We start from the raw sequence: 27,079 nt of genomic DNA on the forward strand, positions 1-27,079 counted from the left end.
TATATATATACAGTACAGGCCAAAAGCTTGGACACACCTTCTCATCCAATGTGTTTTCTTTATTTTCATGACCATTTACGTTGGTAGATTCTCACTGAAGGCATCAAAACTATGAATGAACACATGTGGAGTTATGTATGAACTTAACAAAAAAGGTGAAATAACTGAAAACATGTTTTATATTATAGTTTCTTCAAAATAGCCGCCCTTTGCTCTGATTACTGCTTTGCACTCTTGGCATTCTCTCGATGAGCATCAAGAGGTCGTCACCTGAAATGCTTTTCAAACAGTCTTGGAGGAGTTCCCAGAGGTGTTTAGCACTTGTTGGCCCCTTTGCCTTCACTCTGCAGTCCAGTTCACCCCAAACCATCTTGATTGGGTTCAGGTCCGGTGACTGTGGAGGTCAGGTCTCCACTTTTTGTTAAGTACATAACTCCACATGTGTTCATTCATAGTTTTGATGCCTTCAGTGAGAATCTACCAATGGTTATGAAAATAAAGAAAACACATTGAATGAGAAGGTGTGTCCAAACCTTTGGTCTGTACTGTATATATAATACTTTGGATGCATAAATATGCACACAATTTTCCAGATTTGTTTTTCAATTTAATTGTACAGGTTACAAAATTATGCAAGATTTTAAATGATTTGTTGTGGTCACATTTTTATTTAAATCTCAAAAGTTTGTTTTGTTGTTGATAAATGATAAAAGGTGTTTTTTTTTTGTTTTTTTTAACAGGCCTATATATATTTTTATATACATTGTACCTAATTTAGCTAACAGAGGAAAACAGTGAACAGTGATATTCTAGTCTGGCTATTGACCATATTACCAATATAATGAAATACATTTCACTATACATATAATCACACGGAATTATTGTAACGACCATGTTAATGTATTACTTGTGGAAGTGTAATGTGCACAAGTTAGAAAAATCAAGCCACTCAATCCATGTTTGATAATATTATATATATATCTGTGTATATATATATATATATATATTATATTGTGTTTACTTAACAAACATGATAAATGCAATGTTTCCAAGAAGTTAGCTGTAACAATAAAAATACAATATCTTTGTGTCCTTACATAGAATTAAAATAGCAAATCAAAAACGAACAGCCCTAAGTAGTTCACAGAGGTACAAATATACAGTACAAATCTATTTTATTAAAAAGGGTACAAATAAAAACGCAACAAAATATAGATATTAATGCTTTGTAAAGTTCAGGTAGGTGTAGGGTAGTCTAAGGGAGCACTTTGGGTAGACAACTCTAAGGCTTCTGATAAGAATTAATACATATTGGTACAGCCATACAATTTTAAAACTCACTATATAAAGTTTATACAACCTGGATTATACTTGAGGATTGAATATTACATATACATCATTGCATATATCTTGCAAATTTTATGCATTAAACAAAGAAATGCTGTTTTATTTAAAACTGGTCACATGTCACATTAAAAGCAGTGTCACTTAGTGCCAAAGTACAATGTCAAATTTGAAACTATGTAATTATTCCTTTAAAACTTTCAACCGTTAAAAATAATAATAACAATAAAATAAAAACCTTCTGGGTTCATACACAACTCTACCAGCTCAGGGTCTTTTTCTGCCTGGATTTCCACTGAACCAGTTCATACATATATCATAACATATAGACTCCATTCAAAATTCATAAAGCATCTCAGAAATTGTAAAGAAAGTAGGCAAATTAAAAACACTAAAACTGATAAGGTCACTGATTCCATAGTCTCAAGTTTATTATTTGCCCATCTGAACAACTATCTGTGCTCAGAGCAGGAAGAGTAACGTTACAAAAAAATATATATATCCCACCAGGCCAAGGCCCACCACCTCCAGACCTGCTCTTTTATTTCTGCAACCATTTCGCTCGGCAACACAGCAGCACCGAGGAGGAAGTGCCTGTTGTCAATAAATGTCCTCCTTGTTAAATTTGCCACTTACCCTATTGATAAGGATCTCTGAGAAGGTAGTACAACCCAACCCAGATTGAACAAGAACCATATGGTGCATGCACCACAGATCCAAAATGCAAGATCGTGGTGGTGGTGCTGCTGCTGCTGAGTGGAGCTCACCGCCCAAAGGAGACAGAAGAGTTCAGGCAAAGACCTCGCCCAAGCCCTGCTGCTACAACCTAATGGTCCGTCTGGCATAGCCCAGGCCACTGCCACTGCATCATAAACATAAGCCTGCCGTGAGCCATTGCTCGGCTGCCAAATGAATCCAAAAGTCTCAGGGGGAGGGACGCGTGAGGAGTCAACCCACATATTGCGTGATGCACATTTTAAGGCATTAACGACAAGCATGGTAAATGTACAAAAAAAACACACACTCATCTTTATACATATACGAAAAAGCTGGATGATTGTTCTCAAAAGGGTTTCATGGTATGATGATTAAATAGTTCAAACACACAACAAACAGCTTCTTCCAACCAACACAACAGGGACAATAAGTGCAATGTTCAAAGGTGGGACGCATCATTACATGACTGCGTGTGTGAGGTTATGTTTAATACATTTAATTTAATCTGTGTGAGTATGTATGTGGCCCATCTTTTCCGGATGCATGAGCAGGGAGCCCATGATCAATGAGGCCAAAGGTTAAGTATACTACAAACCAAAAACACAGGAGTACTACTGCTTCTGCAGCTGTGTGGAGGTGAAAGGTTTGGTTAGGCATAGCCATATCCTACACGTGCTGGAAACAGAGATAAAGAGATAGAGAGACAGATAAAGAAAAACACAAGAAGGTAAGGTGGTATTTGTGGTGCAGGCTTTTTCAAGTGATCTGGGTGAAAATAGCTAGGAGTTTTTTTTTAGTAGTGTGAATGACAAAAAAAAAAAAAAGTCATTCAATCATTTTAAAAGGGCTTGTGATGGTGATGTGACACGCTTATTACACTGAAGCCGCCCAATTCAATGCACACTTACTTAAATTTCAGGTTTAACACATTTTATAACTATTGTAATAGTTATAATATCATTAAAATGCATTGCAATACAATGCATTTTATATTGTCTGAAACGTTTGAGAAGCTTTCTATTTCAAAATAATAAAATATAACAAATAAATGCCTTAATCAGACTAGACTATTGTGTAAAGAAGATATAATTAGTGCAGGCCACTTCAGGCAGTGGGCAAGCAGTGCTCAGATAGCTGGCCCAGACGACCAGAGGTGTGAGAAACCGGCCAGCAGGAGGCACTGGAAGGCAGTGCAGGAAAGAGTACGGTAATGTGCCCAACACACACCCTTCTATATTTGTCCTCAGCACAAGCGAGAAAGAAACCTACAAAAAAAAAATGTTGTGTGTAACCAGTAAGAGTAACTTTAGGAGGTATTAAGCCGTGCCGTTTGCTGATAAGACAACACCTACAAATAGAGAAGAAGAAAAAAAACCCCAAAACATTGAGATTTCATGCATATACAGGGGCTGTTGGGGTTAGGGGGCTGAGATTATCATAGCATCAGCACTGATGGGCCGAACTGTATATATATTATATATATACTGAGGAAATCTGTTACTCTGAGGATCGATGTGTATGCAAAGACGCCGGTGGGGGGGAATAAATCCATACTGCATAGCGCTTACTAAAAACACCACGTCTTTCCAGACCACATCTTTTCACATATTGAGTGTAACTATATTGCTTTCAAATGAACAAGACCCAAAAAAAGAAACATACTGACCGAGTAAGTGATCAGCCTACTGTTACTGTACACCGCTGTGTAACATTTGGTCACATTTGAGCTGCGGAATACTGGTTTAAGTGGTAAAAAGCGAGTGTCTGAAGCACAGCTCAATGAATGTCTCATGGCAACTCAGGGCGGGGCAGTTTCCTCTCTGAGCTCCAACACCCTTGGGCTGTGTTCTACAGAAAAACAGAACACAGTGGGAAGGCGCTAGAGAGGAAGCAGCCAGCACAGAGGACGCAGGGTCGAGACAAAACAGAAAGTAGGACTGTCCAACCACCGGCACACAATGACCTCACAAGGACTACTAGCTTCATGCAACACCTGTTCTCAGTGCAAACATACATTATCAAAACCACTGAAGACACTAAGAAAATTAATGAAAAACAAAAGTAGATATTGCTAGACACTCTGGTGAGGAGGTCAGACCAGATCACACAACCTTTAAGGAAATCTTTCTGCACTGCATGTTGACAGTTGGTAACAGTTGGTCAGAAAATAATCGTGAGGTTCCACTTGGGCTTATGATTGGTTAAACACAAGCAAACCTTCTTGGGGAGACTTCATTTAAAACTGAAGAGAAGATTCAGAATATGTATGGGAAAAACTGGACTGATGAACGATAAAAGAATGTTAAGAACACCAGGAACACTATGGGAATGTCAGGTGTGGTTTTGGAATGCCATTTCCAACTATAATTTGAAAAATGATCTAATTGCACTTAATTTAGACCACTTTAGGTATCTCAGTAAACGGAAATGCAGCATTCCTCTTGGATAATTTGTAAACGGTGTCAACCAGAGCAGTCAGTTGCTCCAGCCATCAATATGAAAACAATCGTGGAATAAAGAACTCTACAGACTTCACAAGGTTACCAGTAGAGAGAAATTGAGACTTCAAAAGTTTAAATATTTTTTTGGAATAAAGTCTCATTATAAAGAGGAAAAAAAAAAACACCACAAAATCCCTCTGCGGATATTACAAAGGGGCATTTTTTGAAAGGAAATATGTAAACCACATGCACTTGACCATAAATCTTTTGTAACCATTAAAACATAGATATTGAGGAATTACCTACATAGTATAATTAAATGTGTGCATCACCTTGGTTATGCACGGATCGATTAAATAAATAGTCATTTAAAAATAGGGGGGTGGGGCAAGCGCAGTGAACACCTCCAGTTTGTGCGCTGACTGAACTATTGCTTTGATTTTGGTAACTGAGCAAGACACTCACACATAAACACAAAGACACATTCGCAACCATGAGGAACAGGCCAGTCGCCAGCAGCCAGGACCTGCTCCGCACTCGATGGAGGTTTGGTGGAGGAGGAGGGCTGAACTTTGGTGCACACCCGACGCTGCCACTGGAGAGGAGAGACACACCGTCAACGAGCCGAGACAGACAGAGGTAAACCGCCCATGCTCTGAGGTACTGAGGGCGGGAAGGAGGGTGCAGGAAGGGGTAGGGGGTGCTGTTCAGCCTGGGCGCTGTGCAATAGGACTGTGGAGTCTCTAATTGGGTAGTGGAATGCAAGTATTTGAAATCTCCTCAGTAGTAGTTGTAGTAGTAGTAGTAATTAAGTAAGTAAGTAATAAGGTGTGAAACTGTAGCACAAGTAAGCGCATGACAGCAGAGCGTGTAAACTGGGTTGTGGTCCAATGGGTGACGTTCATATGATGGATGCTCTGATCCTGGGAATTGCTTGATTGAGAGCGCTCAAGTGCAACCGTTCTTAAATCTTCCTAAGATGGACCCACCCTGAGAAAGGTTAGTGGGAGACAAACAATGAAAAATAATGTCTTTGTGTAGCAGGGGTGTCAAACACTACAGTGAAATCAATGACAGTGTGCATTGGACACGAATGATCTGCCCGAGCCGAGGTCGTGGGTTCCTGTGTACTTCGGTTACAACAGCACTGCTAAAGCGGCACCCTTGATGAACGACTATGGCCAGTATGGCCAAAGGGTGGTGGTGGTGGTCGCATGAGCATGACAATAGAAAGTAATGAAGATATCCCATCCGCGGGAGAGAGCACAGACCGTGAAGGCTTTGGTAGATGATTTACCAGCTGAAAGAAACTCAGAAATTTGCTCTGGTCAGGCTCACCACTGTGAGGTTCACCTCACGCCTGAGAGCATTATTTATTAAAAAAAAAAAAAAAAACCTTACCCCAAAAATTATAAGTTGTAGTCTTCTTACGTGTGTGCAAAATCTCAAACATTCTGAGGCTACATTCTCATTCTCTCGTGCTCGCTCTCCTTTCCCTCCCTCTCTTTTTCGGACCCCTTCCAAACAATCGCTTTGCTGTTGTGTCCACTGCTACTTCCCGGCGTTGGAGCGGCCCTCGATGGACAGCTTGACCTCCTGAGGTATGAAGGAGGGTCGCGAGGAGCCTAAGACTGCAGTAGAGGGACGGCCCTCCTCGCTCTTGATGGCATGTCTTTGGGAACCCGGAGCTGACCAACGCCTCTGGGAGGCACCTGATGAAGGCGCAATACCCACGATGCCTCCATGACCTGTACGAGGGTGACCTTCTGTGTGCAAATAGTAACTGCTCTGGCTCCGCGGGTGCTCTGCCGAAGTCCTGTTTGGCCGATGGGGAGCGTCGCCGTGGCCCCCAACACTGCCTACATGCACGGCTTCATCTTTCTCTCGGTCCCTATCCCGGTGCACTCGCTCCATCCGGAAATGGCTTTGTGGTCGCACGTGTTGGGGTGCCGGAGGCCCCATGGGCTGGGCTACTGCCCCGGAGGTGGAGTTGGCTTTGGTGGAAGTCCTGCCAGACACCTGCTGCGATGGCTGTTGAGGCTGGGCTTTCTGCTGGGACGCCGGTGGCTGCTGCAGCGCGATGGAGACACAGACGTCCCCCGCCTGCAGGTGATGGCAGGTGAGGCCGTAAAGCTGGGCGGTCTGCTCGGGACTGTATGACGACCACCCCTGACCAAAAACAAAGAATGGGTGCTCGGGTGGCACATCAATGGTTACTTTGCTTTGCTGTTCTCCCACGCTGAAGTGAAGTGCCACCAGGCCAGGCTTCTGCTGGCTGGCGCGGATATCCACCACCATGCTGGAGTCAATCTTGAGCCCTCCGCTCACCTCAGCGCTACGCACAAAGTCCTGAGTCTGCAGGTCCTCCACACGCTTCAGCTCACCCGTCGCCAGCTGGATGATGGCACCCTTCATGAAATGCGATGGTCCTGGGCCCGCAGGGGAAGGCAGCGGTGGCGCAGCTGGGGCCAGAGTGGAGGCCGGACCCTGGGCCAGGAATGTGGCGGAAGGGAGGGGCAGGAGATGCGGATGCTGCTGACGCTCTGTGTGGCTGGCCGAAACGGTGGTGGGGTCAGGGGCTTTGGAGTACGCCGTAGGGGAGGCCAGTGTGGCGACAGCAGTAGAAGAGGCTGCATCGTTGGTCTGGTTCTGGAACGACTGTCCCTGTTGAATCTGATGGTGTGGTGGGTGGTAGTCCAAGGGTACAAGGACTGGCTGGCCGTTGGCAAGGATGACAGCATGCTGAGGCTGTACAGCCACCTGATCCACATGACCCAGAGCTCTTGAGTCACTGGGGACTGCCGGGTGGGGCATATATGCAGTCCTTCCATCCCTATGAACTTCTTTGCCTTGCTGGGAACTCTGCGATAGGTTGAGGGGTCCATGAAACACCTCTTTGCGACTTCCCAGCTGAACTGGAGAGGGCATATTTCCAACGACTTGCTGAACCTGAAAAAACAAAATCAAAGCCATTCAAAAAGCATATTAGCATTCTTCGCAGACAAACCCTTATCTATTTTGAAAATTCTCTATGCTGCAAAGGCTTATTTAATACAACAACACAGAAAAATCCTGAAAGTCAGTCAATTTTACCACTCTGTGACTGACACACTACTCCTTGTCTTGCTCTGGATCAGACTCACACTTTTTATTCATTCTAAATACAGTTAAACATACAACAATATTAGTTACTTATCACCTCTCTCTCTCTCATATATATATATATATATATATATATATATATATATACACACACACACACACACACACACACACACACACACACACACACACACATATATATATATCAGCTAACGCCTTTTGAAGTTTTCAGGAAAACATATCTTAACGATCTGACCTTCATCCTATAGCAGCATACAACAAATACATTTCCTGTTCCACAAAGTAGACCTAAATGCACTAAACCAATAGTCTCGCATGGAGTATACTTTGTGTGTCATTTTGTAAAATAAAGAGAATCACTTTTATCTTTGTAGTAGAGTGAGGTTCAAAAAGGTTTTGCGTTAATGGACTTGTAATATAACAAGTATGGCATTGTGATCTGTCACTAAATATGAGGACACATTTATTTATCACCCCATAACTGTTCAATTAATACTTCGGTGGCCTACCATATGCATGCTTGGACCAGTCATGTGACCTGGCACATCAAGTAACTTACAGGAATTATTTCAACAAAAATCGTCATTTGCTGGAAAATTGAGTCAGGACTAGTGCTGCACGATTAATCTAATAGCAATCGTAATCGCGATGTCAGTCTGTGCGATTACATGAACGCAAAAAGCTGTGATTTTAATGATTAGTATATGGATTGGATCGGCAACACATCCGATCCATTCTCTCATTCTCTCAAAGTTTGCGAGCTGACTGAAGTATCACTTCAGTCGGATGTGACGTGTTTGGTCACATGACTTTCGATTCTGAGACATATGGGTAGACGCGGCATGACAAGCTGCATTGTACGTCAACGTCGGCGCCATATTGCGATAGGCTCTGCTGTGGAGTGACGCATATACATGTCTATGGAGAGAAGTGCATAAAAATGCCTCACTCTTGTGCTGCTTGGGGCTGTACAAACCGCTGTACGCTCCAAACCAGATCCCGGGGGATTACATTTCATAGGTAAGGCAGGACAATTGTTTTTAATATATTTGGCCATTCTAAAATCCCGTTTTATAAGTCTTAACCTTAGCTAAGCTAGGCTAAGCTAGCGAAGCTATGCATTCCTGTGTTCAAGTTAGCCTCCAAACAATGTTTTGTCTAAACGTAGGCATTAACTATTTAGACTGTTCTTATCTGTTTAGTTAACTTTTCTCGAACTTTTTTCAAAAACAATTGTTTCCTAAAGAAATTCACCTCAGTTTACAAATCTTAACCTTAGCTAAGCTAGCAAAGCTATGCATCCCTGTGTTCAAGTCAGCCTCCAAGCAACGTTTCGGTTAAACGTAAGAACTATAATACGGGATTTTATAATGGCCAAATATCATCAAAACAGTTGTTTAGCCTTACCAGGGTTTGTCGTTCGACAGTAATGTAAAGAGTTTTTTGTTAATTTTGTAGAATATTGTATTTTGAAAGCACTGGGCATTTCAAGTTGTTATAAGTAGTTTGTATGTTTCACTTTGAAATTAAACATTTCACTATTAGTATGCGACTTTTCATTGATATACAAGCAAGTGTCCTTTATCATATCGCAATCGCAATATTGATCTCAATAATCGCTCCTCCCCTTTCACATCACATATAGCCACAGCGCAGCTTTCTCTGAACACCAGTCACAACCACAGACCAACCAGCTGCCATATGTCTAGACTAGAGCAGTGGCACAAACCAGATTCAGCAAGGGTTGCCCAACCACCAACACACTCATGCCGCCAATAAAGGAAGGAAGTGGACAGGAACATGGAATAACGAAACCTGAACTAAAATTTTTTTGACCCTTAAACATTTAGTCATAATTACAATGACATACATGACTTATAATTCTAACAGCTGAATATGAAAGTGAGAAGAGCGTGTTACATGCTCACCTCCAGGTCGGTGTCGGGCGTGCTGCGCTGACCCGGTGAGGCTCTCTCATCCTGCCGACAATTCTTCATATTCCGGTCGTGCTGGGCCTCCAGCGCTGCTGCTCCGGACGCTGCCTGCAGCAGCCGAGAGTTCCTGGCAGGGTATGCAGACTCCTGGAGCCGCTCCCTGCCTCCCTGCTCCCTCTCTTCGCCATTTAGCTCCCTGGAGGTCTGGCCAACCCTGCCGCTGGAAGGCTGGTAGTAGACGGGCACTCCCCGGGAGCTGAGGTCTCCGGCTGACATCACCCCTACGGCCCCTAAATGTTGCTGCTGTACAGCCGTTTGCTCAGAGGTCAGTACAAGCGGCATGGCAGCTGTAGCCGCAACTTTGGCATAGCCATGAGCTGGCACCTGTGACTGAGGTGGGGAAGAGACCACACCTTCCTGGATAACCGATGGATAGGGGACCAAATGGGAGACTGGGAGGGGCTGGGGGATGGCAGGCTGTGGCGAAATCAGGGGACTGGGGACAAAGCCAGGGGGCACGGCATAAGGCACCGCCGCATACGGGGAGCCAACGAACTGCAGCGAGGAGTGCGGGATTTGAGCGTAACCGAGCGGCGGGTAGGGGATGGCGGGGTGCTGCAGCAGGGTAGAGGGGACTGTGTAAGCAGGTGAGATGTGGCTCAGGACTGGGTGTAGGCTGGTGGAGGAGTACAGCCTGCCATACTGGTCAACCGGCAGGCCTGGGATGCCGTCGGCTCCCTCCACATAATGCAGTCCCGGCTGTGTCCTCATCCATTCCCCACCTCCACCCTGAACATCGGTGGTAGCTCCGGAGCTCTGAACAGAGGCACTTTCTTCTCCTGCACCGCTTCCACCCCCTGCATTTCCTCCACTTCCTCCCGAAGTGCTGCTGCTGCTACTGCTGCTGCTGTTGGTGGTGGTGACTGGAAGGTCCCGTTTCTTTGGAGGCAGACACTCCTGGTTGCGCTCGTGGCCTGGCTTCATGGCGACCTGACTGAGTTAGAAGGTGGATCCTTACTGCAGAGGGCAGGGGGCAAGGCCCGTTGACCAGGCAGGTGAAGCCACTGCAGTCAGGTCTGAGAAGCTGGGGTTCACCTCATCCATCACCTCACCTAAGGACAGGGAAGCATCCTATTCTCAGGAAAATAAATATTACCACAAAACAAGAAAAGATTTGTGTTCTGACATCAAATTAGGATTAAAACACGACTGGTCAAAACTAAAGCAATGCTTCAAGCAATTTTCAATAACCCAAATTACAAAAAGACTTTTTCCAAAGTCAGCCAAAAGCGTTCTCATCACAATAAATCATTCCAACCAGGTTTATTTCTTTTGCAGCAATATTCATTATTATTTCTAACAGGAGGCAATTGTTATGAAAGCTATGAAAGAGAGGCAAGATTTTTGAGAGGTGACAATCCACAATTTCACGTAGGAACTTGTGAAGGGCAATGTGGCTCAACAGCACAGATGTGTCCTCAAACATCCAGACATTCTGAGCCATTTTTTTGCAGTATATGGACATTTTGAAATTTGCATTATAAAAGGGCTAATATGCATACTAATGTATATGCATACTAATGTATATAAAGGATACATTACACATACATTTAGTTAATTTGTTCAATTAAAAACAAATTAATTGAAATTCAGGGTTACAGAGGAAAATAAAGGGAAATACAGGAGACTAATAACACAAATAAACCATTATTCCTTAAAACACTGTGACAAAATCAAATACATAAACTAAACAAAAAAAGGCTGCCTAGTAGCCTAGTCGGTATGAACCAGAAGGCAACAAAGTGACCGGTTCAAACTGCTGGTTTTAAGGCACTCTAGATAAGAGCGTCTGTTTAATGCAATAAATGTAAATTGTAATAAAAATGTAAAATAAGAACCTGCTGTGACATCCGATGTCAGCTACAGTTTACCCATGTGTCAGCTATTTCATGTAACCAGTTAGGAACTAGGTCAGATGTATCACGCTATTTGGTGACAGAATTGCATAATAAGGAAAATAGTTGGTATCTAACACCAAAACCTGTGGTTTAAAGCAATCCGTGTTCAATTATGTTCTGATAATCGGGATGCCACCGTGATTTACGATGTGGTATTTAATCGCTTAAACACAGACATAAAAAACAGAGACCGAAAGAACTAAAAAAAAAAAAGTAGTAAGTATGATAATAATCCTGGAAACCAAATACGACGTTTAGTCTCTATGTGAATCATGTGCTAAAGCACGGCAGAATAAAACATTTCCGTAGAAAACAGTACAGATATGCGTACACACGCGTCTTCGTGAAACGTAAAGAAGCGATCACGTTTATTACATTTTTTCCATCACAACACGCCGTGCATAAATGCTGTGCCTAGTTAGCAGTCCGGCTAACAGTCCTGTAGCGCTGACAGTAATTGGCGCACAGCTAGCAGTGGGTGGTTCTTTAAAAGACGCATTTATATAAATAATAATAATAAATCATTTAGAACTATCTAAAAAAAATAATTGCGGACGCACCATGTGTGTCTGAAAATTGTAATATTAAGAAGCAAAAGGGTTGTAGCGAAAACCTGTAGGCCGTGCAGCGTCATAATTTGTGGTTAGAAGTGGACATAAACGAGAATGTCCAGATAGCCATCCGCCGTTAGCTAATATTTGCCGATACGACCACATGCGTGAATCACTGCAGAAATACACCGGTATACGCTCACCTCCACATGGCATTATGGATGTGCAGCTCGCCCTCTGCTCTTATTTGGTAAATAAACGTTGAAAACAATGATCAAATCAAGGTTGGTGAGTTCTGCTCATTTCGGAGGCCAGCCGATGAGCTCCAGTTGCGCTTGTTGATGACGTAGAATTAGTGGGGCTCGAGTTCCTGGTTGCGGTTGTTGCCAGGTCGGTGGTTTTCACGCACTGTGCACAACTATTAAACGGTTGTGTTGAGTTTTGTGGTCTTTGCTCTTTAGGGTCGAAATATGTTGGCCAACGATTCACGCTGAAATTAATAATATAGAAATGTCCAAATATCATACTCATAAAACAGGAGAACAGCATTGAATGGTATCATGTGTTCTGGTTTTGTTGTCTGACGGCCCTCATCACAGATACCTGGCAACCATGTTAATACAGGTTTGGATGGTGAGCTAATGCCAAAGAAAGGGAAGTGTCCGAGACATCTAGACCCAGACAAAAATGAATCATTAGCAACGTCTACAAGAAAGGAAGCCTGTATGAAAGAACGGTACTCTGCATGAAAATGTGTACCAGTTGTTTGATGGGTATACATAATAGCGGACACAAACTTACTTGCTAATTTGTTGATTTATTGAGTGGGTTACATATGAATATCGATTATTTAATAGCAAAATAATATTGCTATTAATAATTGGGTGCATCAAACATTTCTTGTTTTATATATAACAAGAAATGTTTGATGCAAATATGTCTCTCTCTCTCTCTCTCTCTCTATATATATATATATATATATATATGCATCAAACGTTTCTTGTGTGTGTGTGTGTGTTTGTGTGTGTGTGTGTATGAAGACCGTCAGAAAAACAAAACCAGAACACATGATACCATTCAATTATCCTGTTTTATGAGTATATGTAAAAAAAAGGCGTCAAAGCCTATTTATCTAGCATTGATCCTAAACCCTCAAAAACATGACCTTAAACAACCCACCACCCTTAAGCAGTTAATGAGTGACTGAGCGGAATATTGCCTTTTTTTTAACCTTGTTTTAAATGTCATATTTTGATCTGCTGAGGTAAATGTATGTGCTGAGGTATGCCTTCACTGTCTGATTGCCTGAACAGGACATTGGTGATTATGTAACTGTGCAGATGCTCTGATTTATTATTATTATGGTTTTTCTTTTAAACCTTTGGTGATATTGATTAAGGTGCTGGGTGTCATCCATGGCCGGACCTCAACGGGCATGTGGATCTATGGTTTTGGTATGATTTTCAGGTGTAATGGGAACCAAATCTTGAGCGGGTTCTGTTCCGCTCCGAGTGGTCCACACTGTTGTAAACCACATGCTCAGTAATGCCTTGTCAGCCATGTGAATAAGATGCACTTTCAAGAGTCTGACGTCATGCGGCGTCGGCGTCCTCACGCAAGATGTACGCTGGTCCGCAGGAAATCCGCAGTGACAGGAGCGCTTCTCTCTGGGCACAATATTGAGAATCCGTATCGTGTGAGAACATGTCACCGGAGTACACAGATTTGTGGCGTAGCGTCTGAGTCGTGCGGTCGCGGAATTGACTTGCCGTTGGCTCCGAATGCGGAACGATCTCCCACAGGTAAATGCCCTACGCACCAGCTGGCTAAAGTAGTTGCAGCTAACTTGGGCTAAATATGCTAAGTTGAAAGAATATCTCGCACAGTGTCTTTGTTTAAAGCCACAAAAAAGATAACACGTGTGCTTATGCGGCGCTGAACGCCTATAAACGGAGCGATTAACCAACCGGTGGCCTGTCTCCGATTAACTGGTATTCGTAGATTTAGCACTTTCCTGCCTTTAGCCATTGTTAGCTTAGCTCAGTTAGGTAAGTAACCATTTAAACAAATTAGCCGGCTGACACTGGCTAGTCAGGTGCGGCCAGATGTAAACAGCTAACCCAAACGCTGAGCTAGCAGGCTGCGCGGTTTGCTCTTGTTTGTGCTAAGCGGTCTGGGTATGTTTTTATGCTTAACGAAGGCCACTTTACCTTTAAACGTGTCCTTAATAAATAGCCGTCAGTCGAATGGTTTTTCACTTCCCAAAACCATGGCCGCGTTCCCAGATATTAGCATTTCCGTTTATTTACGGCATGCAGCTGAAATATTTTGATAGCATGCTGCGCAGAACAGGCGTTATTTCAGGGCCTTTGTGACACTAGTTATTCCAGGATGGTATTCGCTGTGTGTGCTTTTGGGTCCTTTTAACGATTGTCGTTTTAAGGTTCATCTCAGCATATTTGGGGGGGGGGGGGGTGCGTTTTGCTTAGTTGGCAGGCGTTGTCCGTCGCCTAGAGGAGTTCTCACGTTAGCTTGTCAGGGAATCCAGCTTCACACGTTGAAAAATTGTGCACCTAGCTATTTCACATCAACCCAGAGAAGGTACTGAAACTACGTAGGGTGTTGTCATTGTTGAAGCTTTCTCATGGTATTGGCCTCCTTCCCCAAACTTACATGACATGGGATTTTTTTTTTTTTTTGTTGTTTAATCCATTATGCTACTTCCCCTGTAATTGGATACTTATGTTTTAGCTATCTCTGTGTTTTTGTGGCAGATTGGTTTGGCCTGAAATGCATAGACTGGCTAGCATGGTTGAAATCATTCTCCTCTTGTGGTAAACACATTTATAAGCTTTGCCTTCCATGTCTTGTGAGAGAGCATCATTTTCCAGTACAAAGGTAACCGTAGACTGATAAGTTTTGCAGAACTTTGGACCTGTGGAGAATACAGCAGTGACAGGGTTTACTGTGGATTAAAGGCATCAGTGGGGAACAGTAATTTGTTGTTTGAAATAATGACATCTAGATCAATGAAGGAGTTTATTCACCATATTCTCTGTTTAAAATCCATCTTTGTCTCAGAAAAGGGTTTTACAGTTTTCTCGACTCCTATGGTTTGTTGGTGACATAGCCTGGACTTTGGCCTGCAGATTAGATGACCATAGAGTGATGGGAATGCTTTGAAGCTGATTCAACTCTGCTGGGCATGTAAATGGTAATATTGTAATTCACGGGGATGTAATTGCCAGCATGCTACAAGTCTGTTGTACTGTGAATACAACAGCAGTAAGAGTAGTCCCAGGAAGATCCATAGGAAGCACGAAAGGGACTTAGCTTTTCATATCTGATCAGTACTTTAACACACACCATAGCGGTATTCATTTAAAAATTCATTAAATTGTTTTCTGGGCTATTGTCATTGGGTGGTTAGTTTCCGGGTGTTTTTGAGGAGGTTTCAGAAAAGACGCTGGGCTAGCACACCAGGCCCTATGAGGATTTCAGAGCCATGTGAACGACCTATAGTAACCCTGCATTTCTCTCTCTTGCTCTCTTTCTCACTCACTCTTGTGCACTCTTTATTTTTCTTTCTTTTCCTTTTTGCCCTCTCGCACCTTCCTTTGTTTAATTCTGCCTCCCACAGGAATCAGCTGAAGGCTTTTTCTCTTTGATTTATAGCTGTAAACCGGGGAATTTTTCTACATTTGACTGCTTTGAGTGGAACTTTCCCAGACTGAGAGGCAAAGCAGTGCAAGTTTCTGGAGGGAAATGGACAAGATGGACAAATAGTAACAAGGCATTAATTCAGGGGTATGTGCTGCTCAGTGAGGACTATTACCTAACTGGATAATATATCTACAATTTTTTTTAATGATTTGCATGGTTCATTATACAAACTAAATCATATAATAAATCTAAATAAGAATCATCTGAAATATTTTGTGGTTCAGAAGAAATTTGTGCTGTGAATGAAAAGTGAGAATCTGGTTTATTGATAAGCACTGTTGACAGCACATTTTATGATATTTTTATGAACCGTTTTATTCTGAAGCCCTACTTATAAGAAAAGTGTAAGGGTGCTTGTTGCTGCCTTATAAGTCTGACTAAACCATTCTATATCCTAAGTATTCGGCCACTGAGGAACATACTTAAATGTGTTCTTAAATGCGCTAATGGCACTGACTGAACATTTCTGTATATTTAGAAACTCTTAATTCATATATTTGTAATTTGGAATAATTTTTTTGGCAAATTTTTTCATCAAATGAGTTCCTGTTCAGACATAGTTCATGTTTTAAATGACACTGGTTGTGGGAAATGGCTGTTAATTACATGTATAATACATAATTACATTAATACTATTAGTCTAGAGTTCCAATGCAATGCTGTGTTCATTAACCCAAGTCTGTCACTTTAAAATTGTCTTTCATTATTAAAAAAATGTATCAGTTACTTTAGAACATCTGAAAACAGTTGCACTTATTGAATTAATTAAACTGGCCTTCTTCTCTGTAGTACAGTAGAATGGTTTCTAGTACATCCTTATTTTATACTTTTGTTAAGGAATATTAAGGAATATATTGTTTTTGCTGGAAAAACAAGAAAATTTCTAAATGACCATAATTGGTGGTGTGTGTCTATATATAATATTATACATATATATAATATTTTATATATATATATATATATACACACACACACACACACACACACACACACACACACACACACACACACATACACACATTTTTTTTTTTTTTTTTTAAATAATGTGTAAAGTGCAAAATGCTCATTATCCCTTATACAGAATGTTTCAAAGATGCCTTGTTTTTTGAAGTCTTGGTAGTAGCCTAGTTAACACACTTGCCTATGAACCAAAACACCCGGGTTCAAATCCCACTAACTACCATTGTGTCCCTGAGCAAGACACTTAACCCTGAGTGTCTCCGGGGGGGACTGTTCCTTGTAACTACTAATTGTAAATCGCTCTGGATAAGGGCCTCTGATAAATGTTGTAAATGAAATTTGATGACAAGTCTGATGTGTTTTGAAAAACGGCTGTGCCGCATGTGGTCATGGGGTATAGTGGTGGGAGGTCCTCTAAAATAGTATTTGTTTCTTCAGACAAGGCGTCTTCGTTATGACAAGCTGCTGTCCAGAAGATGTCCACCCTTTCTGCGGCTGATATCACAGATGTTGGTCATGGTAAGAGGGATTCTCCAGGAACAGAATAATATTAGGAGTCTACGTGTTTTGCAAAGGCTTTGCTTGATTTACACTTTTACACATGCTTAAGAATTTGCACGAGTATTAGCCGGTGTTCTATCCAAGCACAACTAATGATAATCCTGCCAGCTGCAGTGCTAGGCTCTCACATAGAATCCCAGATGATTGAGGCATCGGATTTCAGATCTGTGGGGAACTACTGATATGTAGGCTACAGTGCACATGCAGGGGAGCAGGAGACCAAAGCACCTAATATCTGATGTGGATTTGTCCACATTTTAAAAGCAAATTTGTGTCAAAAGTGTCAGTCCTGCGTCAGTGACTCAAAAGGTCAGGGACATACCTTGTTGATTGCATAATTGGAGGGTTCCCACACAAAATGTCCAGATGTGTTTTATTTAAGACCTAGTTTCATGTAATTTTGAACCAAATAATATTTGTGTGTTCTCTATTAGGGGAGTCTAAGGTATTTGAGGAGGCATCTGATTTGCGGCTGGACTGCTTTAGGGAAGAGAATGGTGCAGCTGAAGTGAAAAATGAAGACCAGTCTTCCCTTGACCAGCCAACGCTCTGCCCCAGCACTCAGAGCAAGCTCATTGGTTCCCTGCCAGTTGAGGCCAATGACATCAAGGTGGATCCAGCAGCAGACGCCCCTCCAGCAAACACGGGTACAGCCACTTACTGAGGAGCCAGAATGTCACTGAACCTGAACTGGCTCTACCTGTCTCTACATTACAATCTCAGGGTATTATGACACTGCAAACAAAATGTGGTGTTTCCTTTGCAAGTTATCTGCAACACTTATGTGGAAAGCAGTTTTTTAGGAATATTAAAAAAATATATATATCTTCTGAGTTATTTTTCAATTTAAGCAAATATTTGGGAAATTGTATGAAACGTTATGATAGGCATATTGTCTGCTGATTGTGACAAATTTACTAAGGTGGTTTCATTTCCTTCTTGTGAAGATTGCATTAGAAAATGTCCAAAAATATAAACTATATATTCATAGTTCATAGATCCTTGAATTAAGCAATAGTGTAGTTCATATATAACCAGAAAATGTTTGTTAACATATGTGTGTGCAGAGGGGCAACCGGTCAAAAGGAAGAAAGGCCCTGCACCAAAGATGCTGGGTAATGAGGTGTGCAGTGTTTGTGGGGACAAGGCTTCGGGCTTCCACTACAATGTGCTGAGCTGCGAGGGCTGCAAGGGCTTCTTCCGACGCAGTGTGATCAAAGGGGCCCAGTATACCTGCAAGAATCACGGGCGCTGTGAGATGGACATGTACATGCGCCGCAAGTGCCAGCAGTGTCGCCTGCGCAAGTGTCGGGAGGCTGGCATGCTGGAGCAGTGTGAGTTTATGAAGGGGGTGCTGTGAGAAGAAATATTATTTAAACATTTGCTAAATGGCTTTATGACAAATTGTTCGGTGTCCAGGGTAAAAGAGGTCCCTGGGTTTCAGTTTGGGTAGAAGATGTAACATTTAACCTTACACAATCTTACTGTGCGCAAAGCTGTGATACTGATTGGGACAGAGGTTGGCCTAGCAGGTAAGGAAATGGACCCATAATTGGAAGATTGCCAAGGTGCCACTGAGCACCGTCCCCACACACTGGTCCCAGGTGCTTTTCATGGCTGCCAACTAAGGTGATGGGTTAAATGCAGAGGACACATCTTAGTGTTTCACAATAGCAATGACTTCACTTTACAATATCAAAACATGATCTTTTTTTTTTTTATGTAAATTTACTGAAAATCCATATTGTCTTCACATGTCTGGATCCTACAGGTGTGCTCTCAGAGGAACAGATCAGGTTGAAGAAGATGAAGAAGCAGCATGATGAAGAATCTGCTCATGCTTCCACAGTGGTCTCTCCCAGTCCTGTGCCTGATGTTACTCCTTTGGCCCCCGAGCAGCAGGAAATGATAGAGAAGCTGGTGGCCATGCAGAAACAATGCAACAAGCGTTCATTCATCGACCGGCCCAAAGTCACTGTAAGTCTTCAGACTGAACTTTACTCTCTCCAAATACATAATGGTTCTTTACCTCTGATTATACCAGTAATAGACACACTATGTCAGGAGTGTTTCCTAATGTCATCTCAAATATATCTTTTATAGTTAAATTTAGTGCAAATATTTCTGACACCCACAAGATGAACTTTAAAGTTTAAAACTGGTGGAGTCCAATGAATTTCCAGTTTCACACACCCTGCTTCCTCATTCTGGATGATTTAAGCCCGCTCCCATCAATCTCTCACACACAAGTGTAGCGCAAGGTCCGTTTTTCTTGTTCCTTCTCCACTCTGCTCTGTTTCCTTTTCATCACAAAAAACAGTCCTTGTAATAACCATCTCAGGACCACATATATCTACCAAAACAAACAAGCAGACAACCACTGCTTTTAAGAAATTAAGAAATTCTGATTGTTGAACTAATGTGTTATAGTTAAGGTCTGAAGATGGTTTTTGTTTATTGTCTAGACCTGTCTCAGTCTTAGCTTTCGCAGTGTGACCAGAATAACAGTGCTAATTGTTTTGTCTGTCTTTTCACCTTATTAAGCCTTGGCCACAGAGTCAGGATCCTCTAAACCGTGAAGTGCGACAGCAACGCTTTGCTCATTTCACAGAGCTGGCAATCATGTCTGTCCAGGAGATAGTGGACTTTGCAAAGCAGCTTCCAGGGTTTCTAGAGCTTACCCGTGAAGACCAAATTGCCTTGTTGAAGACATCCACCATTGAGGTGATTTTTTCCTTATTGCTTAGATATTAGTTATTATTTTCATCCCCTTTTATGTTATTCTTACTTCCACTTATGTCACTCTTATCTTTATAAAATATTGTACTGCAACAATCTGTCCTTCAGATCATGCTGCTAGAGACATCACGGCGCTATAACCCTGCAATTGAGAGCATCACCTTTTTGAAAGACTTCAGTTACAATAAAGAGGATTTTGCCAAAGCAGGTACATTTTGTTTTTATATAAAGGAGTAAAATGGGTAACTGTGAAGGGTAATATTTGATAGATAATTTATATACTGTAATATTGTATGTAATATTGATATTTTGTTCATGTTTTACCCAGCTTTAATCACTCATTCTCTCAAAATTGATTATCTATAATACATTATAAGATCAGTTAGGCAGCCTAGCATGTTTTTTGTATGGGCAGGGTTCTGGTGTTTTCTGGCACACTAAATCATGCTGATAAACCTCTTTTTCCACAGGGCTCCAATTTGAGTTCATCAACCCCATCTTTGAGTTCTCCAAGGGCATGAATGACCTGCACCTAGATGAAGCTGAGTATGCTCTGCTTATCGCAATCAACATCTTCTCTGCGGGTCAGTTTCAATCAGTATGTACATTGTAGAGCAGTGTACCTTGGTTATTTGAAGAGTAAATTCTGAAACTTATTCATTCGCTAGACCGGCCGAATGTTCAGGACCATGATTTAGTGGAGCGACTGCAGCAGCCATATGTGGACGCACTACATTCTTACATCAGAATAAAAAGACCAAATGTGAGTGCAGCTAATCCCAAATGTTTTTAAGTGGCAATGCCACCAAAACAGTGCACATAAAGAAAGAACAAATGTTCTTTTTTTTGCTTTTTTTTCTGTAACTATTCATGTAATATAGAGTATACGTGGATTTCACCTACAGAATGGTTCCTTCATTGTTATCTGACTTGCTGATCTTTGTGGTCACAGGATCACCTGATGTTCCCACGCATGTTGATGAAGCTGGTCAGTCTGCGCACCCTCAGCAGCGTCCACTCAGAGCAGGTCTTTGCGCTTCGCCTGCAGGATAAAAAGCTCCCACCCCTGCTCTCTGAGATCTGGGATGTCCATGAATGACACTTTGAAAAAAGAGATTGATGTTTGGTATAACTCTTGTCTGTCTGACAAGAGCAGACAAATACTCTTTTATAGGCCGGAATACAGACTGTTCTCTACTTGACTTAGGTTGGGGGATCTTCTATAGTGTTTTTTTTTTTGTTGTTTTTTTTTTTGTTTTTTTTTTCCTTTTGGATTTTTGTCTCCCATTCTACAGACAACAGATTTCCAATACCCCTTGATCCCTGTAGAACACGTGATGTGGTAGGGATCTGGGACTAATTCTGACTGGCTTGATCATGTTTATGTCGACAAAACATGATGTGCAGAGCTCATTGATGGAACATTACTTGATCTTTGTGTTTAACAATGGCAAATGAAATGTATCAATGTTTTCATGTTCTTTTCTCCTCTTTCAGTTTCCAAATGCTCTGACCGCATGTTGGCACCAGTTCCCCATTCCTTTAAAAAATACAGGATTTGACTGACCTCTGAAAGATTGTTTGTTTTCTGTTAAAGTTTTTACATGGTTTCCAAAGACTATTGAACAGTCTGACTGGCTCCCCTTCCATTAATACAGAGCATGGTTTTAGTCATTTAAGGTCCAGAATCAGTCTTAAAAGAATTCATGAGGGGCTTATGATTATGTTCACACAGTATATATAGAAGACATGGTCATTAATATTATTATAAAATCTTCTTGCACATAAATACAATCTGTTTGCATTTTACATGGATTTATATGTGATGTTTTACACATACTAATGCATAGATTTTTTTCTTTTTACTATATGGGTAACTATATTAGCTGCTCAATTCACATCTACTGTAAAATCTGAAGGGGTAAAGAGCATTTGAACTTCATATATATATTTGTACAAGTTACGTCTCTCTTGTGTTTTCTGTTCAAATGGCCCATGGATTTCATAGTTTCAGAACTATTCTAAATACACCTAGGGCTAAACTTGTATACTTCCAAAATCTGACCTCAGTTTTGTAGTCTGTGGCCAAACCTGATTAGGAGCTCTTTATTTTGTGTTATTTATCCATGTATTGTATAATTCAAATTAAATTTCCTATGTCCTTCCCATGAAGACATACAAAAAATGGGTTAAACCGTTGTTCCTGGGGATATCATTACAGATATGGTTAATGATGGCTGACTTAACTTTTGTTCACTACGGCACATTATCCCGTTTTATACCCTTTTAACAAGGGGCACATATTCCTGCTCCTTTGCACACTTACACCATGATGACAATAATGGGACAATAAAATTTCATGTGAAAAGCATAGTTGCTGGTTGCTAAGCACAATAAACCTGGTTGCTTGTGGCACCTCTGAACCATAGTAATTGTGCTACTTTACATAGCCAACTGGGTATGTTTCTTCAAAATATTTATAAAAAGATTAACTAATTTTAACCATTTTAGCAATCTTTCAATAATTTCTTGTTGCAGGCAGTTCATTTTAGACGTGAGAATGCGGTGGTGTTGTTCACATAGTTGGCACTGCATCTAATGCTAACTGTTAATTTACAGGATTATAACAACTGGGTTGTTTTGATTACTGATTAATTTTTGCTATTTGATTTGTTTTCTTTGATGCCACTTTTTAATGTTATTAAAACTTTGTGAGCTAACTCACTGGCCTGAAAGCATAATGTTGGATTATACTAATGATTAATAATGTGATTTATGGCCATGGTCTAACTAAATGATTTCATATTCTCATTTGTGTGCTTGACAGATGTAAGGTTTAATTAACTATATTATAACTCAGGATCATTAGTGGAATGTGTGCAAATATCGGTAATAGCATGGTAATAACATACTTTTGGAATCCAACTAAAAAATATTTATTGATTACACTTTGTTTACCAAAGAAGACAGCATTGTTTCCCTTCTATGTAGTAGCTTTTAAGGGGCTTCAGAACATTTTCAAATCAATGTATGATTTCGAGAGCAGAGTTGTGCTTTCTTCAAAGCATTCATTTGTATTCTGTAATGTTCAGTGTCATTTTCGCATCATGTAAAAAAAAAAAAAAAAAAAGTTTTTTTTTTTTTTTTTTTTTTTTCCCATGTATTCATCCACAATTACATGTTAAAAGGTTGTTATTTTAACAGACATATTTTAGTTATTGAAGTTATTGAGCTCATCGTATCTTTGGGTGGCCACAGAGTAAGAATTCAGTCTTACAATTTTAATAATTAAATCAAGGAATTTGTACAGTCTGATTCTTGAAAAGATAGGTCATAACCCCCCCCCCTCCCTAAAAAAAAAAACATTTTGCTTGTTAATATTCACTATTGTACATTTTGTCCTCCTTAAACACATTCTCTTCTGTTTTCACTAATGCATTTTCTGCCTTTTTCATCATTTAATTCAGGTTGTTGGCTGTTACTCTTTGGCCAGAAATATTGCCAGGAACAACTTAATTCCATGATTATGAACAAATGAGAATACTATCATGATAGTGAACAATTTGTCCCATATCTAATTGTGAATCTTTTATTGTCGTTTTTAATTCACGCATTGAGCTTTCTGAAATTAATCTCCCTAGTTAATATTGAATAATTGAAAAATGTTGATTGTACTTATCATTTATTTATTTACCCTTCTGTTTAGGAACTATTCTAATTCAGTTGATTTTCTAATGGTCAAACTTCAGATGATGACTTAGAAATGAATATTGTGTGTTAATGCCTTAAGTCCTTGGATATACTGCTTTGTTTGTATAAATTAAAAGCTGACAAATATATTGTTCTGCCAGAGTATATATTTGTTTGCTAAACATTGAGATGTAGAGGATTTAAGCACATCTGATATTCTTTTTACAAAATATATGGAAATGAAATGTGAAACTAACCATTGTCATTGCCTTTTTAATCTAATGCATAAAACCAGGGTGGGAATTACTTTCTTTATATTTAGAAAATTGAAAAAAAGGGTTTACCAAAATACAGTTTGAATGAACATATGTTGTATTGTTGTTAACACACAGTGGGGCAATGGTGGCCTAGAAGTTAACAATTACATTTACATTTAAGGGATTTGGCAGACGCCCTTTTCCAGAGCGACTTACAACGTGCTTCCATGTTACCATCGATGAAGTGGTCAATTCTGGTTCACCCCAACTATGAATACAATCTTTTTATTCACTCTGTTGTAGTTTCTGTACATAAGTCAGACAATAAGGAGTTTACAAGTTAATCTAAATATTCTCTAAAGAGGAAGGTCTTGAGCTGTCGTTTGAAAGTGACTGTGCTGTACTGACCTCAAGGGGAAGTTAATTTCACCACCGAGGGGCCAAGACAGAGAAGAGTCTTCAGAGATGGAGGGACCAGGCGAGCAGTACTGGAGGCTCGGAGTATACGAGGTGCAGTGCGAGGTGTAATAATGGCTGTGAGGTAGGATGGTGCTACTCCATGTTTGGCTTTGTAGGCCAGCATCAGTATTTTGAATCTGATGCGTGCAGCTACTGGAAGCCAGTGGAGGGAACGTAGCAGAGGGGTGGTGTGGGAGAATTTGGGAAGGTTGGAGATTAGTCGTGCTGCTGAATTTTGTATTCATTGTAGAGGTCAGATGGTACATAGAGGTAGACCAGCTGGAAGGGAGTTACAGTAATCCAGTCGTGTGGTTACTAAGGACTGAACCAGTATCTGGGTGGCCAGTGTTGACAGATAAGAACTGATTTGTCTGATATTGTAGAGAAGGAATCTACATGAGTTGGAAAGATTGCTGATGTGAGTCGAGAAGGAGAGTTGGTTGTCTATTGTTACTCCAAGGTTGCGGGCTGTTGCAGAAGTATAGATCTGTGAGTTGTCCAGGAAATAGCAAGATCCTGATGTGGTGAAGAATCTCCTGGAATGAATATTAGTTCAGTTTTGGTGGGATTGAGTTTGATGTGATTGGCTGCGATCCAAGATGAGATGTCCGTTAGACATGCAGATATTTTGGAGGCAGCATGTAGTTCTGAGGGAGGAAAAGAGAAGAGCAGTGGTAGGATAATCCATGTGAGGAAATTACCTCACCAAGTGATCTCGTGTAGAGGGTGAAAAGGAGAGGACTTAGTACTGAGCCTTGAGGGACATCAATGAGGCAGAGGTGGATCCTTTCCAAGTCACTTGGTAAGATTGCTCATCAAGGTAGGAAGCAAACCACTGCCATGCTGAGCCCTGAATTCCAAGCCTCTTCAGGATAGACAAGAAAGCCTTGTGGTTAACTGTGTCAAATGCTGCAGAGAGGTCGAGGAGAATAAGAACATATGACAGTTTTGCCAATCTGGCCACATGTAGCAGAAGGGCAGTCTCGGTAGAATGAACTGTTCTGAAGCCAGACTGGTTAGGATCCAGGAGGTTGCTCTGTGACTGATGAAGTGATTGCTGATTGTAGACACAGCGCTCAAGGAAGGTTAAGGAAGCGGTGCCACTGAGCAAAGCTCCGTCCCCACACACTGCTCCCCGGCACCAGCCATGGGTGCCCACTGCTCACCAGGGGTGATGGTTAAAAACAGAGGACTCATTTCGTTGAGTCACCGTGTGCTGTGCAGCAGTATTTCACAATGACAATCACGTTCACTTTCACACCTCTCGGGCAATTAGAATTGATATTCAACTAGCCAATGGTATAACAATAACTAGACTGTGTTATTACTGTTTTTTCCTGTTTCTTTTGTTTATCTGGGATCGGTGTGGAACACGAAAGAAGTATAAAAATGCCGCTTGTGCTCCAAAACAAATAGCAGTATACAAATTAAAATGTTTAATACCTGTATCACAGAACACTTGCATTTCCAAAGTAAGAGCTGGGCGTACTTTTAATATAACGCACATATCAAAACGAATGATGTATGTACCTTTGTTGTATTTAGTGTGTCGTAGATTAATAATGTGTTATAAACATACATCTAGGTCGACACGTCATTGTAACTGCGAACGTGTTTTGGTTCCTACCGCCTCGCGTAACCCCCCCGCCCCCGGGGTGAGTGGTACAGTCCGCCCCCTTCAGACCGATCGCGGAGCTCCCATGGACTCTCGTGTTGTGACCGGAGGAGCTCCGAGCCGTCAAATGCGGCAGCGCTGACCGGGAAGGCGAGCGCTGGCAGACGTTGTCCGGAGCACTTTGCTCGGCTCGGTCCACCTCTGCGAGCGTCAGGCGCCAATGGCTCGGAGGCCGTACGCCGAAGAGGACGTTTGAGGTTTCCTGTCAGCGCGGCGGTCCTCCACAGCACAGCGATAACTAGCTGGCGAAGGCGCTAGCTAGCCCGTTGGCGGCCATTCGGAACGGTCCTGGCTAACGTAACTACACAAGGGTAACGCAACTACATCACAGCATTACGTTGGTTTAGTACTAGCGGTGATGGCAGAATAATGTTCATGACTAGCCCGTTAGCTCGGTGTCATCTGTAACGCGCTTCGCCACGCTGTTACGTAAATTCTGCAGCCCCGTTAGCCGTTAGCTGTGCTTTTAACCAGAGTCCCCGTACAACAATGCCGAGTAGCGGGTGCCCGTGCACCATCAGACGCGCTGTTTACTTGGCACGTCGCGGTAACCGCTCGCCGGCTGCGCAGGTACGCATGTGGCCATCTGCGTTGAGCCGTACGCAGCCGTGACCCAGCCGGAAAGCGGATATCACCACCCGTCACCACGACCACCACCTGCGCAGCTCGGTGTATGCGTGAACGCCGTGGTCGTTCGATGACAGCCAGGACAAATGGTCGTTTCCTGCTCGTGGACGGTGGGAAATGTCGCTAGCGGTTATGACCCTGAGATGTGGCGTGGACGCCTGTGTCCTTCCTCGTTAGCCAATAATGCTGGCTTGGGACAAGGACATCTTGACTTGCATGTGGAGGTCACTTGAACTGCCGTGATGTGAGGCTGAAGACTCGCAGATGGTGTGATTTATGAATGTATTTGTTTTTTGAAAACGCTATTTCTGGTAATTATG

General features: G+C 41.7%; 3 protein-coding genes across 48 annotated transcripts in view; 2 read left to right on the top strand and 1 right to left on the bottom strand.

The window, feature by feature from the left end:
• Positions 1–953: 953 nt before the first annotated feature.
• atxn1l (ataxin 1-like) lies at positions 954–12,403 on the bottom strand. The gene is made up of 4 exons (XM_028957177.1): positions 12,272–12,403; positions 9,554–10,671; positions 5,904–7,451; positions 954–5,492 (listed from the first exon to the last, which is right to left on the bottom strand). Exons 2-3 carry the CDS (start codon positions 10,541–10,543, stop codon positions 6,054–6,056), a joined length of 2,388 nt encoding a protein of 795 aa, XP_028813010.1. The 5' UTR covers positions 10,544–10,671; positions 12,272–12,403; the 3' UTR covers positions 954–5,492; positions 5,904–6,053.
• Positions 12,404–13,626: 1,223 nt separating this feature from the next.
• Positions 13,627–21,271, top strand: nr1h3 (nuclear receptor subfamily 1, group H, member 3). Its single transcript, XM_028956972.1, has 11 exons — positions 13,627–13,870; positions 15,744–15,875; positions 17,190–17,270; positions 17,747–17,959; positions 18,380–18,646; positions 19,084–19,289; positions 19,857–20,036; positions 20,160–20,259; positions 20,522–20,635; positions 20,720–20,814; positions 21,004–21,271. Exons 3-11 carry the CDS (start codon positions 17,228–17,230, stop codon positions 21,148–21,150), a joined length of 1,365 nt encoding a protein of 454 aa, XP_028812805.1. The 5' UTR covers positions 13,627–13,870; positions 15,744–15,875; positions 17,190–17,227; the 3' UTR covers positions 21,151–21,271.
• A 4,851-nt stretch (positions 21,272–26,122) lies between these two features.
• madd (MAP-kinase activating death domain) overlaps positions 26,123–27,079 on the top strand; it is a 36,602-nt gene continuing 35,645 nt past the window's right edge. For all 46 annotated transcript variants that reach the window (XM_028956186.1, XM_028956188.1, XM_028956200.1 and 43 more), the window contains exon 1: positions 26,123–26,443. The gene's annotated coding sequence lies outside the window, so the exon portion shown is untranslated. The remainder of the gene's footprint in view (positions 26,444–27,079) is intronic.

Source organism: Denticeps clupeoides, chromosome 16 (assembly GCF_900700375.1).
Source record: "Denticeps clupeoides chromosome 16, fDenClu1.1, whole genome shotgun sequence".
In the NCBI taxonomy this organism is placed as follows: Eukaryota; Metazoa; Chordata; class Actinopteri; order Clupeiformes; family Denticipitidae; genus Denticeps; species Denticeps clupeoides.

Excerpts from the sequence above, each read along its gene's own strand:
- atxn1l (XM_028957177.1), bottom strand. The coding sequence starts at position 10,543 with ATGAAGCCAGGCCACGAGCGCAACCAGGAGTGTCTGCCTCCAAAGAAA. Across the intron at positions 7,452-9,553 it reads CGCCCGACACCGACCTGGAG|GTTCAGCAAGTCGTTGGAAA; the intron begins GTGAGCATGTAA and ends TTGTTTTTTCAG.
- nr1h3 (XM_028956972.1), top strand. The coding sequence starts at position 17,228 with ATGTCCACCCTTTCTGCGGCTGATATCACAGATGTTGGTCATG. Across the intron at positions 17,271-17,746 it reads TATCACAGATGTTGGTCATG|GGGAGTCTAAGGTATTTGAG; the intron begins GTAAGAGGGATT and ends GTTCTCTATTAG. Across the intron at positions 18,647-19,083 it reads GGCTGGCATGCTGGAGCAGT|GTGTGCTCTCAGAGGAACAG; the intron begins GTGAGTTTATGA and ends TGGATCCTACAG.